An 18445-nucleotide genomic window follows, 5' to 3' on the forward strand; every position below is an offset into this window, starting at 1 on the left:
AACGAACTGTTGTGAACTGAAAACACACTTTTTAAAGTTAGATTAAAGGTGTAAGCCGCTATCAATCACAAGGAAGAGAAGCTCTAAAGCATACCCTGCTCTTCCGGTGTATTTAACTCTAAATACAACCATCTAATTACTTCATATTACCTTCTATGTGATTCGGCTGACCGGATCCTTTATGCAAAAACCCATCATGCGTAAATATGCCGAGTCACAAATGTTTCGTCATCAAATAAATCATCAGCTAAAAAATTATTAAGTTTATTGTTTACTTTGAAAGATTAGTCTAGTTAGCAACGATTGCATCACATATACCTATAATTGCAGTCATGTCATCATGACACTAATGAAAGCAGGTGTGAAAATGTTTTTAGCCAGAGGTTCACAGCCATTAGACCCCAGTGGGTCTTAATGAGGCTCTGTGTGTGTGTGTGTGTGTGTGTGTGTGTGTGTGTGTGTGTGTGTGTGTGTGTGTGTGTGTGTGTGTGTGTGTGTGTGTGAGCTACATTGGGTATATTAAAAATACAATACCAAACAGAACAAACTCTGATATGCAGATCATGTAATGGTCTCATTTGTTACTCCTTGAACAAAATGACATTTTGAAGCGATATGTTCCACACAATGTCTGTTAAAGTGTTATTTAGTTCATGACATAAATAAAAGCCCACAAAGCAAGTATTCCCATTTATGTTTTTATATTTTGTATTGATTATACACCATCGTGAAAAAAGGTAGAAAGCATACAGCATGTTTTGTCTTCTTTAGGCCACTGGAGGTTGCAGGTTTTGATCTCAAACAAATCTTCACATTGTCTGCAAGACCTTGACAGTATGCATGTTGCTGTGTTTACTTATCAAGTAATGCTTGGTGCTTTGTTACAGGCACTCTCTCAGATTCTGTTAATCAACTCAGTACCTTTCAATGCTTTATAGATCATTCTGCCTCATCTATCTCAGAGAAAAAACCACAACAAGAAACCCAACAAAGACCAAAGTAATTTAAGGATAGGTACAACATCAATGTATTAGTCTGGTAATAACAAACATATGTGCTTGTATAGATTAATAAAGCAATGATGATTGAACACAGATTCTTTATCAGGGCAAAGACAAAACAAAAATCATTTTGGGTCTTGAACCCATTGGTCGCTTTCCACGAAAACCTAAGAAGAAACACAAGTTACCGTAAGTTGTTACTCACTATCATACAACAGATTTTTCACCAAGATAACTTACTTCAGTCCTTTTATGTTAGTTGTAAGACAATAACCTCGTTTTTTTTCTTCCAGTAAATACACTTTTATCTCTTTGGAAATGTCTTGTTGCATGTTGTTAAGGTAGTTGTCTAGTAACGGCAGAAACAAAAGGTTAAAGGTGGGGTAGGTGATTTTGGAGAAACCAGCTCGAGTGCGCTAGAATTTGAAAATACACAACCGGAGAAAATCTGCCACTTCCTCACAGAGCCCCTCCTCCAACACACACGAACGCGCACATGACCAATGAGGGCACGAGATAAGTTTGTGCCCAGATGGAAGGCTGACAGGCAGGTAGGCCATCCAGTTACTTTAGCCGGGCCGGCTCAGATGATTGGTCGTGCTTTTTACAGCGCTATGGCTTCCACAGATGACATTTTTTTTATGGATTTGTTGTCAAAGCACTTAAGATATTCATTGCTATCGGGATGTTAAGAGCATTCCATGGAATATAACAAGTGTATCTCGAGCCGGTTTCTCAAACTTACCTTTAAAGGTACATTTTTTTGTTTGATTTCTGAGGTCTTTAGGATGTTTTTTAATTCCCATGATCTACATGTCAAGTCAAATGTCACAAATTAAGCCACACTTTTGCTCCTCTTTGATTTTATTTAGACTCTTAAGGTTCGTACATATTTCCCGCGTTGTGCGTTCGCTGACTTCTTTTGCCAGAAGTTCAACACTATTTAGCTGGCTTTGTATTCCTTTAAAGACAAATTATATTCATGTTGGTAATCTTTGAATCTACTCTTATATCCCCTCTTCAAAACAATCCTTTAGTTTGTTAGAATGTATTCTGCTGATATCAAACCAACAACAGGTGCATATGACACCAACTGGAGTTACAACGAAACAAGAACATGGGCAGTCGCCGTGCTGCCTTAGGTAAGACACAGTAAATGAATTCACTTGCGTCATTTGGACAAATTCCACCGTCGCGAACCCTTGAAAGCTTGCGAACACGGATAGTGTGAATCTGCCTTTATGGAGCAATTGTCAAAACTAGGGCTTTCAATCATTCATCTATTAATCACATGATTGTCCATATTTAATAGTTACTGGGGTCCTAACTTGGTGCTTTAACTTCTTCCTTGTCCTGATTGAAAGTTGCAGAACAGGTGTGTGGAAGGTTTGTGAGGCAGTGGATGTTACAGACTGAATGCATGAGCTTAAAGAACCTCCATCTTTTCCCCTTAAACGTAAAGTTTTTCTTTTTTTTCGTAAAGATATTCTGTTGTTGCCCCTAATTATTAAGTGGCATCAGAGGTTCTGGAAGGATGAATCATCTCACCTAATTACTCCAGGCCATGGTGATCAAGGCAGGGTTTTTGTCCTCGTACTTTGCGAAGGCAGATCTGCGCCTTCTTGCACCTTGGCTGCATATCTGGGAAGCAATAACGGGAAAGAGACATTAATATTCTTAAATTTGACAAGCATACGCTTCTTTGTTCCATATTGAATATTCAGATATTGAGCATACCGGGGCGCAGGCGTTACTCTGAGTGACACACAGCTCTAATTTGCAGTGTAAGTAGACGTTAGCAGAACTGCCAGTGAACTGGAACGAGTTGAAAGAGAAGAAGTTGGACGTTGCCAACCCATTGCGCTCCACTCTCACCGTCTGGTCAGCAGGGTTAGCACAGCTGCTCAAACACGTGCCAAAAACAACAAACACAGGTTTAAAGACACATCTTTTTAGATTAGCTTTTTATTAACAACCCCCCCACTTTAAATGCTCTTTTAGTCTTTATTATTTACCTACCTTTATATTGTTTTATTTATTTGATCGGTCTTAAAGCATTTTATCTTATTTTATTAATCTAACATGCTTCAATAGCAATTTTTCTTTTTACGTTGGTCTTTTTTATTTGTTAATCGTTTAACCTTTACTAGAATTATGGCATTTTTATTACTATTATCTTTTTATTTCTGTTGTTTGTTTGTTTGTAGCCTTTATTTATCCAGGTAAAAAATCCCATTACGATCTCTTTTACAAGGGAGACCTGCCGCACATTGGTTACACATGTAACAGAAAACAAAAAGGACACATACAACATAATGACAGGGGTACAAACGTATTCACAAAGACAGGTTCCAGGAGTATCGAATATCATTTCATCCAGCTGTGCTTTAAAATGATGCAGGGGAACAAAAATGCTCATTTTCAAAATGTTTTGCAGAGTGTTCCAAGCTAGAGGAGCTGCGCACATAAAAGCTTTAGTGCCTAAAACAGTCCTAGCACTTGGTACATGTAATAAAATCACATCCTGGGATCTTAGGCAATAGCTACTAGCGACTCTCTGTGATATCAGTGAGCAGATGTAAGGTGGTAGTTTACCCAGCATGGCTTTGTATATGAACATGTACCAATGACTGAGTCTCCGAACAGTAAGTTGTACCTATATGTTCACTTTGTCTTGTGGGGTTTTATATTTTATTTTGTTGCATCGACTCAGTTGTCTTGTGTCTTATCTGTCAGAGAGAAACCATTATTTATTTTATTTGTATTATCATTATTTTACCTCCTTGTGTCTATTAACCTGATCAAATGTTATGTTTTGCTGCATGTATCTTTTAAAGTTCTTAACAAATAATCTGAGGGGAATTTCTTGTTGTTTATTTTTAACTTGTGATATGTCATTTTGTAAAGCACTTTGAGCTGCATGTGTTGTATGAAAAGCGCTATATAAATAAAGCTTTATTATTATTAATCAAAATAAGTATTTCTGAGTATCTCACCCGTTCGTGATGAGGTCATATCTCAGAGCTCCGCTTGGCGACGGCTGATCGGTGGCCCAGCAGGAGTCCATCACCACGACAACCACTTTTTCATCGAGGCCCTCTGTCTCAATCTCCACCCAGATGTTCTGGTCCAGTTGGATGTCGGTGTCTGGCTGGATAACGTTGTTACGCTCAGCGTCACTGTAGGCCTTCATGGTCAGATTGTACTTCCATTCTCCAGAAGTCATCTCCTGCATCACATCCCTGGAAGACAAAGATACATCCTAACAATACTAGTCTGCACACAAAAATTAAAGGTAAGCTCATTCTTCTCCTTGTAACAAAAATGTGACTTCTCTGGAGGTATACAATGTGCCCCCTTCACACACCTGTGTTTCAGTCTGATGGCCAAGCTCTTGATCTCCGGCTGAGCGTAATAACAGGAGAAGTCGATGAGCACGGGGCTCTGACGGTTGATCATGCCAGAATCGGAGAGGTTCCTCCTCATGATGGTGTTCTTGTAGATAATTTGACTGTTGTTTGCCTAATAAATCACATGTTATCAGACATTGTCACTGCACGTTCAGATGCACTTCATTCACCTTTAGATTTCCCTAAATACATATCAACAATGTGCCTGCCTGCCTGCCTGCCTGCCTGCCTGCCTGCCTACCAACCAAAGTTCTGAGAGTATGCTAATGCTTCCTTGAGAGGCTATACATATTATGCCCGTAACCAAACTCTGCACTACAAAGAAGTATTACAAACACTCTCTTGTGGTGAAGGTGATTTGCTGCTTCTTGATATTACATTTGCTGAATAAAAAAGATACCCACCATGACCACTGTACCACAAGAGTTGCTGCTGTTGAATTTGAACGTCACCATGTGGGTCAGTTCGTCCATTTCAGCTTTGCAGGCCTCGTCATTGAGGTGTAAGAAGGAGTAGTCGATGCTTTTGTCCTCCAAGAGACAATTGGCCATAGTAACTGATGCAGACTTCTTTGTGCATTCTGTCGGCTCACCTAAAGGCGTTAAAAACATTTGATCTATTTAGCGTTTGTCGAAATGACTTGTCCTAAACCTAACCCTAACCCACAACAGCACAGTTCAGAGAGATGCACAAATTATTCAACATCACAAAACATCTCTAAGTTAATTTACAATTACTTGAAAGACTTGTTTGTGCATTTTTTTACCTGAATAACATTTTGAGTAAAAAAAGAGTGGCATAATATCAATAGGTCTTATTTGTAATTCATTTCTGCTAAAGATCTACATGTTGCCTTATTAAGTTGATGTGCAACATACATAATTAAAGGAGGACTTTTCCTTCTAGAATTTTATGAAATAGATTTTGAGTCAATTGTGAGTTTCTCGCCGACTCACCATAAGCATTTTCCGATTTGTACTTGGAGGCAAAAATGGCACGACAGAGGCAGCGAGGATACCCGACTTGTCTCTCTCCGCAGAACTCATTATCGCTGCAGAACCGGTCCTGACAGGAGGCCCGAGGGACAGCCGCTGCAGACACACGCCAGGGAAAAATTAAGGAAAATACTTTAGTAAATCTACTTAGTTATTGTACACCACTGCTAAAATGTAAATCAAAAGAGCGACAGAACTTTAAAACAAAGTTGTCTTATATTTCATTCATTCATTTAGATCAGGGGTGTCCAAACTACAGCCCGCGGACCATTTTGAATCGGGCCTCAGCAAATGTATAATGTCTAATGGAATATGGCCCACAAATGAAACTTGTGCTTGTCTTATATTGTACTTCTTAAATATAAATGTAAACATATATTACACAGTAGTATTCATGTGTTAATTAGCCCACTTTTCAAATAGATTCAGTGAATTAAAGTTGGGAACATTTTCAAACAAATCTTAGTTGATAAGAAAAAAGCCCAATAACTTATTTACCTAACAAGCTTGAAGACACCCTTCCTATTTCCCCTTATTATAATCAATCTGAGGCTTCTGTTTTGAGGAATGAGCTGCTAACAAAATAAATGAAACCCTCTGGACATTTTATTAATTTTGCTAACTTATAACTGAACTTATGAGGCAATATACCTCTAATGAGCAGCCCAGCCCTTCATATATTTTCTTGTATGTGGCCCTCGGTGAAAAAAGTTTGGACGCCTCTGATTTAGGAGATCATATCAGACCTATGCGTTTATATTTAAACAAAACAGAAGATATGGAAAGACAGTCTTACGGCAGCTGGTTTTGGTCATCCATCTATCCACGGTGACGTTGCTGTGGAGGCTGCAGGCCTTGACGTAGGCCTCCAGGAACTGGCACTTAAGACCATCCACTGCAGGGTATTTGCACAGAGTGTGTGTGCAGGCGGCCATGTAGGGCTCCGGGTCGATGTGCTCATTGCAAGCACTGAAGGGAGCCTCTTTCAGGAGATTACACCTGAAAAGTTCAGTCATCAATGACAGTAAGGCACATGTTTATAAGAATAAAAAAGGTAAATGGAGTTAGAAGACACCAACAAATGTTAATGTTGCAGAGGTGGGAAGTAGTGGAGTACAAATACTTCGTTACTGTACTTAAGTACATTTTTCTGGTATCAGTACTTTACTCCACTACTTATTTTTCTGACAACTTTTTACTTTCTACTATGTTACTTTAGTTTTCATCTGCGTTTCATTACATTTATTAAAGCACTTTTCCAAATGCTCAAAGCGCTTTACATTACATATTACACATATCAGACATGTAACAGTGAATACCGCAAATTAGGGTGAAGTGTCTTGCCCAAGGACACTAAGTTATGGGTACTTTTTACTTAAGTACATTTTGAAGCCCATACTTCTTTACTTTTACTCGAGTAAAGAAGTTTAGTCAGTACTTCTACTTTTACCAGAGTATTTTTAAACACGAGTTTCTGTACTTCTACTTGAGTAAAGGATGTGTGTACTTTTGCCATCTCTGTAGTGTTGAGGTATAGCATGTCGTAGAAGTTATTGATGCCTGTTTAAGAATCAAAAGAGCGTTTAATCTTTTACCAATCAGTTGTGCGGTTGCAGTTGATGTTACTGTTGGCAGCCTCAGCATATTCCATCCCACAGCTAATGGGACAACAAGCGGAAGAAGATTAAAGTCTGTCAATCAGCCTTATATTTAAAAAATAATAAAATAGTAGTTACAGTATTTAGACATTATGTTTGAGGTCTTACCCAGGTGCAGAGTGTTCAGCAGCCTTCTCTTGAATCAAAGGCGTGTTTGAATTCCCACATAAACCCTGCACAGCAGTTTCACTTGGTGCTGGCCGGATTGAGGAGATAACGTTGAGGATTATTACCACCAACACAAAAATATAATAATAACAGATGATGGCTTGATGACACAAACCTTTACATTAAAACACAGCTTTGTATTTTAAAATGCACGGAATTAGGTTATTAACAGATACATGTATATACAAAAGTACATATATTCTAGCTAGCGGGCATGCACAATGCCAGGACCTCTGCTAAGTGGAATTTAACCAACATTAATATTATTAAATACGAAAGTGCTTTTCCTAATATGGCGAGTCAAAATGTCTGCTGTGAAAAGCAGATTCTGTCCAGTAAAACACTTTTAACTTGTATTACTCTACCAAACGTGAATATTATGTCTTTAGATCCTATTTCAAGTGTGTTGTTGTGTACCTGTCATGTGGATCAGTGCGGTGTTGCCATCAAAGAGGACATGAACGGTGTATTGGGACTTGGATAGCTGAGCAGTCACTCCTCTGTGATCCCTGGAGAGCTCCACACCGTGAACCACCTGAGCGCTGCCGTTGACCTGCAGCACCTTTTCATCCAGCTTCATCAACACAGAGCAGACATTTACTCAAACATCACAAACAATGGCATATCAATGAATAAGTCACCATATTTCAGTGGCTGAATGAGGGAAACACATTGCTTTGTGTTTATAAGAGACCCACTGGCTGTTGGAATGACAGCACTTGCATTGTGCATTTCTAAAAGCAAATTGTTTTCTTCTCATGGCATGAACACAGTTATATTTAGCCTTCTTATTCTCCCTTTCCTTTACTTCCAAAATGTGATCATATATAAGACGATAGCTGTCAAATGAAGGCAAAACATTTCCTATTATAAGAGCACTAAATACCTTAGACCTTTTTCTGTTTGGAGAATATTGTTTTTAATGGTACTCTGTGTGCTAATTAGAACGTGTGTGTAATTATCAATTGTACCAAGAGACACTAAAGCAATACATGTATTTACAAAGGGGGGAACATTTTAAAAACACATATTTTTCACATAATATCTTGTCTTACTTCTACCTTTGGCACCACACCATATTTTCTTTTAATTTGGACTGTGTGCAAAGAGCCAGTATTATTTAGTCCTGCTGAAAGTCAGGCATTGTATACAGCCTCCATCATAGGCTAGTGTTTTTTTTACTAATGTGCAATGTCTTTGCCTGTGTGTGTACGTCTTTAACGTCTCCACAGAGATTTTACAATTTTCAGTAAGGCCAGAATTCCAAACATGTCTGAATATCCTCTGTGTTTTTGTTTGTCAGTACTGAACAGTATAGAGTTGTATGAGGTCTTACACCCATTACTCATGTGATTGCTGCAGTAGATATCTTACCTGAACCCTGCCACCTTGTTCCAGAGAAATCTGAACATTAGGATTGTCGAGCTGCAGGATCACACGCTCCAAGAAACTAACATCCTTCCGGCGTCTTTCCTGGAAAACCCCCAGCACCTTGAAGCCAGGGATGACTGAGGGTCCCACCAGAGTGTACCCACAACGGTCCGGCACCGTTTCAACTCTGCCGACAATGTTGATGACAGCCGAGCCGGTCACCGTGCACATGGTTTTAAACACGCAACTGAGGGAGGCAGACGGATATAAAGAGAAAATGACAACATCAGGAACTGGTTTAGAAGAAAACACCGGAAAGCACTTATATAAAAACTGAACAAAAAGGATGAAATAAAGGAAAAATAATACTCATATGATGGAAAATGTACACAAAGTGGTTTATTATTAACAGCAATTTAAGCAATTCAGGGAATTTCTTTCAAATTTGGAACCAACAAAGACTTTGACTACTAGATGAACAGATTCATTTGGCAAATTGTCCCAGTTTTTATTTGGTTATTTGGCTATAACATAAGTCATATGCTAATTATGAAATGTCCACACAAATGTATAATAGGACAAAATGATATAATGATGACATTTTACATAGTAAAGGAATTTTGTATTTTATATTTTGTAAATTGTGTAACTTGCTGCTGTTAAATTCCATCAAACTATGAGCAATATGTGCTATATGTGCAAATACATTATATATAGATGCCATTAATAACTGTGTAATATATACCTGGCTGCTAAATCCTAAGAACTGTTACAGGATTTGTATTTTTAAAAGTTTTTTTTAATTTTTTTAACTTTTTTATTCAATATTTGTATTATATCACAACTTAGAACTGTTTTTAACATATGTAACATTAAGCTGTCTGTGGCTCTTTCCTGCTGTAACGATGCAAATGTCCCCTCTGTGGGACTACTGAAGGTATTCTGACTGACTGAGTGACTGAAACCACATCTTGATTGGTTGACGGAGGCATACAACCATGAGGCGATAATCCTATTTTAAATGTTTTTTCTATAAATCTTTGCTTTCAAAATGATTTTCCTATGAGCAAACTAGACTAATTGTAAGCTCAGTTTAATAAAAAAAAAACCCCGTAATTTTGTTTTTTGTGCCATCGTTTAATTGACTTAGAGACGTATTTGTTATGTCATGTGTTGGAGGGATTTGCTTTGTACAATTACTTCAAATATTTACCTCCCATCGCCCTGGCATTGCTCCATTGGACCGCAGTCATTAATGACCGTAGCGACTCCACAGAAGTCACACATTACAGAAGTGCAGGTTGTTGGGTCACTGATTGTTGTATTGGTCTTATAAACAACACCTAAGAGTCAGGAAAATATTACATGGGTGGTTTAAGTGCCAGACTTACAGGTGTATTGTGTTAACCAATTATATCCCAGGAAATAAATCATTCAAATGTAGCTTTTTTGAGGCCTAAAATTGCACTTTAGGAATTATTGTGTTTACTAACCTGCGAGTCTGCATCCGCTCACGTCTGTGATGACACCTACATTCGTCTCGGCTGACTGATACGTCTGTTTAAAAACTGAAACACCATCCACCTGTGCATCTGCTTCCTGAAAAGTGCCAGGAAACAGTTTAGTCACAAATACATGCTGTCGTAAAAGAGTTTAATTCTTAAATCCAGGGGTTTTAAGTTGCATGTAACCAAAAATATGTCGAATTAGAAGAAAACGACCCCTGCACTGACAGATTAAGTTATTACTAATAGGTTCTTAAAATGAGTTTCTTACGATGCAGAGATAATACATTTATTTTAAATTGGAAACATTACACCATCAGAGAAAAAGCCTCTCTGGACCTGATTTGTAATTGTCGTTTGTCTGATAGCATGGCGTAAGTTGTGTTGACAATGGTGCTTTTGTACATGACAAAAGCCTTGTCTACTTTTATGTGATCTTTCCTGAATGCCTAATAATCCAGTGTACCAACAGATATAGCTCATAAATTGGGATGCAGTTTGTAGGTCTCCAAGCTCACATCACACTCTCTACCACACATGGATGTCTCAAATCTCTAAATATATACTGTTATTATACTTACAACGTGCAGATTTGTGTATCCAGAGTGTGTCCTGATTGCCAGGATTGCTTGTGACCCAAAGTTACCCAGTTCAACCTGTTGGATCTGACAACAGGAAACAGAAACAGAGACTACTCAGAAAAGGTCAAGTTGAAAATGACCATGATCTGAAATATCCCTTCTCATTACATGTATTATTATTACATGTTTGATATCTGATAGTGACACTGGTAACACTGAGACTGAAGAACACCCACTTCTGATTGTTGACTGTCTTTTAAAGGTATTATGTTGATGCATTTCCCAGCATTACTGAGGTTGGGCAGAAGTCGATGGACTCCAGATCCTTCTGGTATTTCTTTAGTGAAAACTGACAAGCCTCCTCTGTCAGCGGTTCCTCCAGACATGAAAATGCAGTCATTTTTAATTCCAGTTTGGTATGAGCCATTGAAGCAGAGGGAAAATGTGTTAGACTCGAAGGCTACCTGTTGAAAAATCACAGCGGAGACACAGCCAATCAATAACCTTCATAAAAACAGTTTAGATTTGAGAAGGCTTTTTATTCATGCAGTAACAAATTGTTGCTTGAAGTATATTTGTTTTCATATATGATTAGATAAATGATAAATGCCCCCCTTCTCTGCCTGAAACGCCTATTTAAAACAAAATGTGTAACACAATGAAATCACTACGTAACACTTGTGCTTCTATTGACTAGCGCTCCAACACATTGTACGTGATAGGCTAAGGGGCGGGACATATCTTCGCGGCTGACCAATCAGAGCAGACTGGGCTCTGGTTTCAGACAGAGGGTGAAAAGTTTGAAAACTGTTCTTACTTTTCCAAAACGTTACATGCCATATTTTGTACTGTGTATATTAATGAAGCTGCCTGATTGTTGTACTTTTTTGTAGGCTACAGTGTGGTTTGAGTATGTGCACATCCCCTTTAAGGCCTTTACACTTTGGGGGGTTGACAAATAAACAACACAAAAACAAAAAAAAATTGCCTGCGAATATTTTGCCTGAACTTATGTTTTCGTCTACCCTAGAAACGACTCCATACCCTACTTATGCAAATTGTAAACAGGCAGAAAGAGACACTCGATCCAACAGCTATGATGTAATATATGACTACATATTTCTACTCATGACGCTCTTGAAATGTAAACAGCGCCATATTCTGGTTTATGCCAGTGCCAAAATACTAGTTTTAATTATTTCTGCAAAGGACCAAACAAAAGGCATATGTATTACTCACGTAGACTTTGTCGTATTTCTGTCCATAATAGGTGATGGGGCACGAGGTGATGTCCATCTCACCAGAACTGGTAAATATCTGGTTTGTTGCTGCAGTACCTAAATATTCCACAAATTAAAAAGAAGTTGACATTTTGTGTAGGTCTTTTGTTTAGTTTTATGCATTAGTGTCATTGTTAAATGAAAAAAAAGGAAAACATATGTCTTCAAAGTAATTTTAAAGGTTATAAAGGACTGATCAAGTTGTGCCTGTTCTCCCTGTTGATTAATTATGTTGGGGTTAGAAGATTGGTAGGACATTTTCAGAAATATGCCAATTTACATTCTTACCGATAGTTACACGTAAAGATCGATACCACTCTCATGTCCGCTAAATATGAATCTGGAGCTAATTGCTAGTTAGCTTAGCATACTCTAAACAAGAGGGAAACGGTAAGCTTGCTCTGTCCCAGGGAAAGAACATCTGCCTAGTATAGCACATATAAGCTAACTAGCTAACAAAACAAATCATCGTTTAACAGGGGGTTAGGTGGCGGACTATTTCTTGGCAGACCACAATAAACTTCCTGGAGTTTGTGCTGGTGATAAATACAAAATGTTTGCAGTGTTTGTTGAGTGTTTGTTACCTCCCAGCAGACCGAGTGCAGCCAGGTAAAGTAAGAAGCAGATCATGTTGGCTGTCCGCTGACCTGAAACACAGTTAGATTAGACATAATTTAAATCTACATTTCCGTATATTTTCAATATTCATACACAAATTATGTAAGCAATATTGAAATCAAAATGTTTCTTCTTATATACTGTAGCTCCTCAAAAATACTTTAAAAAAAGGTTTCACTTTCGTTTCTCGATCATGAGTTTTCTCTTATAGGCCTATGTCAAAATAAATCATGTCTCTTGATTGCAGCTTTTAGCAAAAGTTTGTCTCTCACCAATTCAAAATAAAGCTGCTTACAGTATCAATGTTTAAAAATGGTAAATAAAGACCCATGTTCCAGCTTTAACTTTATTTTTACCTATACTGACAAAAATAGAAAATGTTATTGAACTGACAAACCTACATCACCGTCACCAAAGAGCCACACCAAGAAAATGTACTCCTTTAGAAATAGTTTTAAAAAAGGATAAAAGAAAATTTGCAAGATTTCTGTTCTGTTCCAAACATAAAGCAGCAGAAATGTACTTTAATAAATAAGACCCTTCCCTTTTATAAAAATCAGAAGCTAGAATAAAAACCACAACCTTCCAATTGTTAAACCACACTACTTCACACAGTCACGGTCGTCACAGTTACCTTTTTTATTGAATATTTATTATGTATCTTTGTTTTAACCCTTGTGCCTATTTTTTTAAGTATAATTTTGGATGTGTTAATGTAAATGGCATATATTTTTGCAACAGTTTGAAGATATTTTTTTTCAAATTTGAACCCTAGGTACTATAAATGTCTATAATAAACTGAATAGTAAATATACAGACATTAAGACCCCTAAAGGAAAGAATCACCCCAATTAAAAACCCATTAACACCATTGTTCATCTTACGGCAAAAATGACATGACAGCAAAATGTCATGCTTTTTATTATATAATGCTTCCCATCTAAAACCCTGTCTTCAAAGTTGCGTTATTAACTATTTTCCACCAAATGTAACCATATTCTCACATCTTGAGACAAATATATGCTATTTTCTTTGTTTGCTGCACACTTTTTTTTAAATGCATCAAAAATGTCCCTGGCTTTAAGAAAAAACAATAGCCCAAAGCAATAAGTGTAAATAAAACAATTACATTTGTGTTTCTTCTTTTAATAAAAAACAAAACCGGAGTAAACTGATAAGTAATGGGTTGAAATACTGTTTAAATATTTTTGAGTTCATGACTGAAAATGGTTAAAAGTGGAAATAATATTTATATAGGAGTATATTTTTAAGACAGTGAACACAATTCCAAAAAGGTTAGTTCCACCTCACACTTCCACCCCCTCTGCGTTGATTAATTAAATAATCTTAGTTTGGTTAACAAAGACCTCTCTCAAGATATGTCTTGATGTGGATATTTTTTTGCTGAAAGACATCAGAGCAACTCTTTAAAGTGAGGCACAAAGGTAACAAAAAGTACCCAAAAATGATGTTCTTGTCTATATTCAGCTTACCTAGAAGCTAATGAAAGAGTACAATTAATAAAATAATGTGCAGAGAATATTTTGCAGGTGTTCTTACCCTCTGCTGGAGTTGTAGGAGATAAGTCAGGCAGCTCTGTGTTTGAGGAGATACTTCAGACTGATTCTGCCTCACCTCTCTGTCACTGCAGTTGCATTAAACACAATCTTGTTTACTCTACAGGACAGTAAAAAAAACTCACAGATTTTTGTAACCCGTTCCTTCAAACTGGCTTCCGTCACGGAAACATTCCAGTTTTTAAATGAAGCATAATTACCTGACGAGATACTGATGCGGATCGTGATAACATCGTGCACAATGCAGTGTCAAATATACAACACAGCATCAGTGTCACAATAAGATTCAGTTTGAAAGACATATGTATGTTATTTATGACAATTTATATATGGATAAGAATCAGCTGTTTATCAACTATAGTAAAACTTTTTGTAAGTTATCATGAACATTTGACGATCGACGAGCCTAATATAAAATAAAAAAGAGTAGATAAGTGAAATAAAATATTGTTTTGATTTAATATAATATAATAAAGGGAGGCTGTGGCTCAGTGGGATATCGCGTTGATCAGAGGATCATGTCAATTTGTCCCTGGTCAAGACCCTTCACCCCTCATCCTGTGGGGATTTCCCAAAGTATTGATCGATGTAAGTTGCTTTGGATAAAAGCGTCTAACAAGAGACATGTTATGTAAGGTAGAAAGGTGACATTATGGGTTTAAGGTGAAATATGTTGTAATTTCTTTGTGATTTTTTCATTTGCACAATTAAACAAAGGAAGAATCAAGTCGTGCGGGGGAGATTTGAAAAACAACCCTACTATAGAGACAGAAGGAATCTGACCTTGATACGCTTTATTAGCAAATACAAAAGAAATGTGACAGTGTGCGTGAGAATAAAAACATCCTAAAGCTCAAATGTTCAGTTCTAACCAAGAGAGATGTGGGCAGGAATGTAACGGGACAGGAAAAGCTTTCACAGGTCTATTATAAGTGCTGTCACTGATGAATTGTATCTCCAGACAGACGTTAAGCCCAGGTATAGACAGCCAGTCACAGACTGAGCACCAAACAATAGTTTAACCGCTTTACAAAAACACCACATCATGTCATTATAGCCCACGCATGAACTCCAAAATACAGTAAGATTAAATAACAGCACGCTATTCTCAGGAGCATGTAGCTACTCTGAGCTAGCATGTCTCGTCTTCTCCTTTTGAAATGTAGCTTCAAATGTGTGTCAAGAAGGATCAATGTTTGATTCTTTTCACATTTCAAGGTAAAGAGTAACATCAACAATAAATTAAAGCGGATCCTCTTTAATGTCAATTGACATTAAAGAGGATCCGCTTTAATGTATTGTAATAATAATAATAATTTAAGCATAATATTTTTTACCTGGGGACCTATTATCTTTTTGAGGTTTTCTCTTTCCCGTAGTGTGTCTAATAGCTAAAATCCATGTGTTCTTTCCAGAGGGAGTTTCTCTCCCCCCTCCATTGGACTCCTTTGTTTTTTTCCATAATATAATGACATCACTATGTAACACTCATGCTCCTATTGGCTAGCACTCCGACACATTGTACGTGATAGGCTAAGTGGAGGAACAGCTCTTAGGGGTTGACCAATCACAACAGAGCATGCAAGTTAGTGTGTGTGTGTGTGTGTGTGTGTGTGTGTGTGTGTGTGTGTGTGTGTGTGTGTGTGTGTGTGTGTGTGTGTGTGTCTTGTGAGCAACAGGTTGACTAACCACAGGAGGGAGGAGTGTAACTTAAGAAGTTCAAGGCCTTAGTGATGTGTCAAAGGGAGTGACTGACCCTTTGTTCCCTTTGACAGCAGAACAATAATTGATGACATTTATGTTCTCACCCAAGTCTCTCTTTTTACCAAGTCATGTGATGAGGTGTCATAAGTATTGTGTAAAAGTAAAAAGGGTAGGCGGTACATTTGCGCAACTCATAGGTATTTGATTTTGTATCTTTAAAGCTAAATAATGTAAATTAAAAATGATGGGACTATGTGTCTAATAGTTTAAACTGCGAATGAAGGCTCTCTAGATATTAGTCATATTTGAATACACACACACGCGCACACACGCACGCACACACGCACGCACGCACACACACACACAGCAGCAGCCCTCTGCTTGCTACAAACTTAAATATGGAAAGGTTCTACTACGCACACCCCATAACACATCATCTCGGCTCGCGCAGCACGCTCACAAGCATACATTGCGCAATAATGTATTGTGCACCTTGGAGGTGAAGTGCAGGCCTATTGTCATTCAAGAGAGAATACGATGCGTAGTTCTTTTGGAAAACATGTTTTTCTTTTAGCCTATTTACCTCGTTATCGTAAATAATACTCGTTACATTGACACATGCATTATTTGTGATTAAAATAATGGTTGTTGGTAATGTATTAGCGATCAGAGGTGGGTGTAACGCGCTACAAAGTAACGCGTTACTGTAATAATAGCAATTATGTTGTTCACGGAGTAGTGTAACGCGTTACTTTTGTAATTCAGTAATCACACTACAGTTACTAACATTGCCCCGACACGCGTTACTTCGTTTATAAAATAATCACACTCACTGACAGACTAGAGGGGTTTCTGCCGCAGGTTTACATGTAGGCCTATGTAATCTGCGCGATTTGCGAGACCACATCTCCACGTGCAGTGCTGCATAAACATGGCTGAGTCTTTTCATCTGTAAACTCCCTCAACGGGGCCGCTCGCTCTCTTTTGTTGATCGCCCTCTCACGGGTGAACAGTTCAATGCCCCGCTTCATTGTAGGAATTCTGCCGTGTCTCTACCACTTTAGTTTGACCATCTCTGTTACTAAGTTATGGAATACTAAATAAATAAGTAATTAGATACCTTACCGTTACTGCGCTCATAAAGAATGATAAGAATAATGCGTCTTGAACTGGTTTCATTCATTAGTGTCTTGACGTTTCACAGACTGTGAGCTTGTTGTGTGGCTGGTAGCCTATTTTAGAGCATATCAAAAGAAAGACTTGTGTTATGTCTTCCTTAATGCAATAGTAATTGGGGGTGCAAGTGGAGTCTCGCAGAGGCAAAACTGTGACGCCCTTACACTGTAGGTGCGCCGCAGTCTGCGTGATCTGCCTGTAGGTAGGGGCGGGCCGGCCCTGCGAGTAAAGTAACGAGTAAAGTAACGAGTTACTTTATGGATAGAGTAACGGAGTAGTGTAATATATTACTTTTTTTTAAAGTAATATGTAATATGTAATATATTACTTTTTTTTAGTAACGACCCCATCTCTGTTAGCGACCCACGCGGTTGTATGATTTCACTGCGTTCAGACCCCTCCTTATGGGAGCTCAGCTCCCATTGGCTCCCACATAACTCGAACCCTGGCCCTGCCCTTTATGACAAAGGCCGTGGGGAAGTTGAAAATATGTGACTTCAGCTGAATACTTTGCCAATAATCTAATACATTTTTATTTATTATAATTATTATGTTCAGTAGGTTGTGGAAGTGCAGCCCAAAATATTTGTTGATCTTCTTTATTGGTATTTATTAATTTGAAATTATTTATTTAAATCTAGATATAAATGTATAATTTATTTAATTTATATTCGTATTGGTTTTTCAGTTGAATTACACTTAAAGTTCAGGGTAATCAACTGTTAACAAGATACTGTTCATATTTTTTATTTTTTTTAAAGTTCAATAAATTGATGTTTTCATGTCAATGAATAATCATATTTAATAATCGTGATATCAATATTGACCAAAATAATCGTAATTATGATTGTTGCCATATCGCTGCTTGCAGCTTTAATTCTTATTGTCAGCTTCAATATGATGACTGTTTTTCTACATTTTAACCTCCTGTTATTGCAAGAGACAATACATGTAAATAATCACGGGCAATGGTAAAATAAACACGTGTTAGCACTCAACAAGATTTATTTTTGTTATTGTTATATTGTATCGTCATTGTTTTGGAGGAGAACCAAACCTGTTATGTGTCAGTAAACCTTCTCTCCTTTTTCTCTCTCTCGCTCTCTCAACACACACACTCTCTTTGTTGGAAGTTGCACACTGACCCACTGCCAACGACATAATCAATCAGCCTGTACTGCATAATGTCTACTAAATTAAACAGAATACTGTTCATACTGAAGTCAACGCAGGTCAAAAACTACTACTTCTTCCATGAAATGTAATATTTTTTGGTTTTATTTTCAAGGAAAATACAAATTTTTGAATATTTTATTGTTGCATAATATTTTAATACAGTGTGTAATCATTACACATTACGTACTGAGGTTTTTTAGAATATATCTCAACCCCAGCCCGTCA

At 37.6% G+C, this 18445-nt stretch overlaps 1 protein-coding gene across 1 annotated transcript; it reads right to left on the reverse strand.

Moving 5' to 3' along the window:
- Positions 1 to 684: 684 nt before the first annotated feature.
- Positions 685 to 14238, reverse strand: LOC117536532 (alpha-tectorin-like). The gene is made up of 19 exons (XM_034201438.1): positions 14148 to 14238; positions 12554 to 12616; positions 11929 to 12026; positions 10926 to 11153; positions 10690 to 10773; positions 10097 to 10202; positions 9817 to 9946; positions 8607 to 8850; positions 7650 to 7806; positions 7173 to 7260; positions 7002 to 7064; positions 6203 to 6405; positions 5368 to 5502; positions 4816 to 5003; positions 4369 to 4523; positions 3998 to 4243; positions 2739 to 2901; positions 2550 to 2642; positions 685 to 1168 (listed from the first exon to the last, which is right to left on the reverse strand). The coding sequence occupies exons 2-18, from the start codon at positions 12597 to 12599 to the stop codon at positions 2550 to 2552; spliced, it is 2427 nt and encodes an 808-aa protein (XP_034057329.1). The 5' UTR covers positions 12600 to 12616; positions 14148 to 14238; the 3' UTR covers positions 685 to 1168.
- Between the last annotated feature and the right edge of the window lie 4207 nt (positions 14239 to 18445).

Source organism: Gymnodraco acuticeps, unplaced genomic scaffold (genome assembly GCF_902827175.1).
Source record: "Gymnodraco acuticeps unplaced genomic scaffold, fGymAcu1.1, whole genome shotgun sequence".
Taxonomy (NCBI): domain Eukaryota; kingdom Metazoa; phylum Chordata; class Actinopteri; order Perciformes; family Bathydraconidae; genus Gymnodraco; species Gymnodraco acuticeps.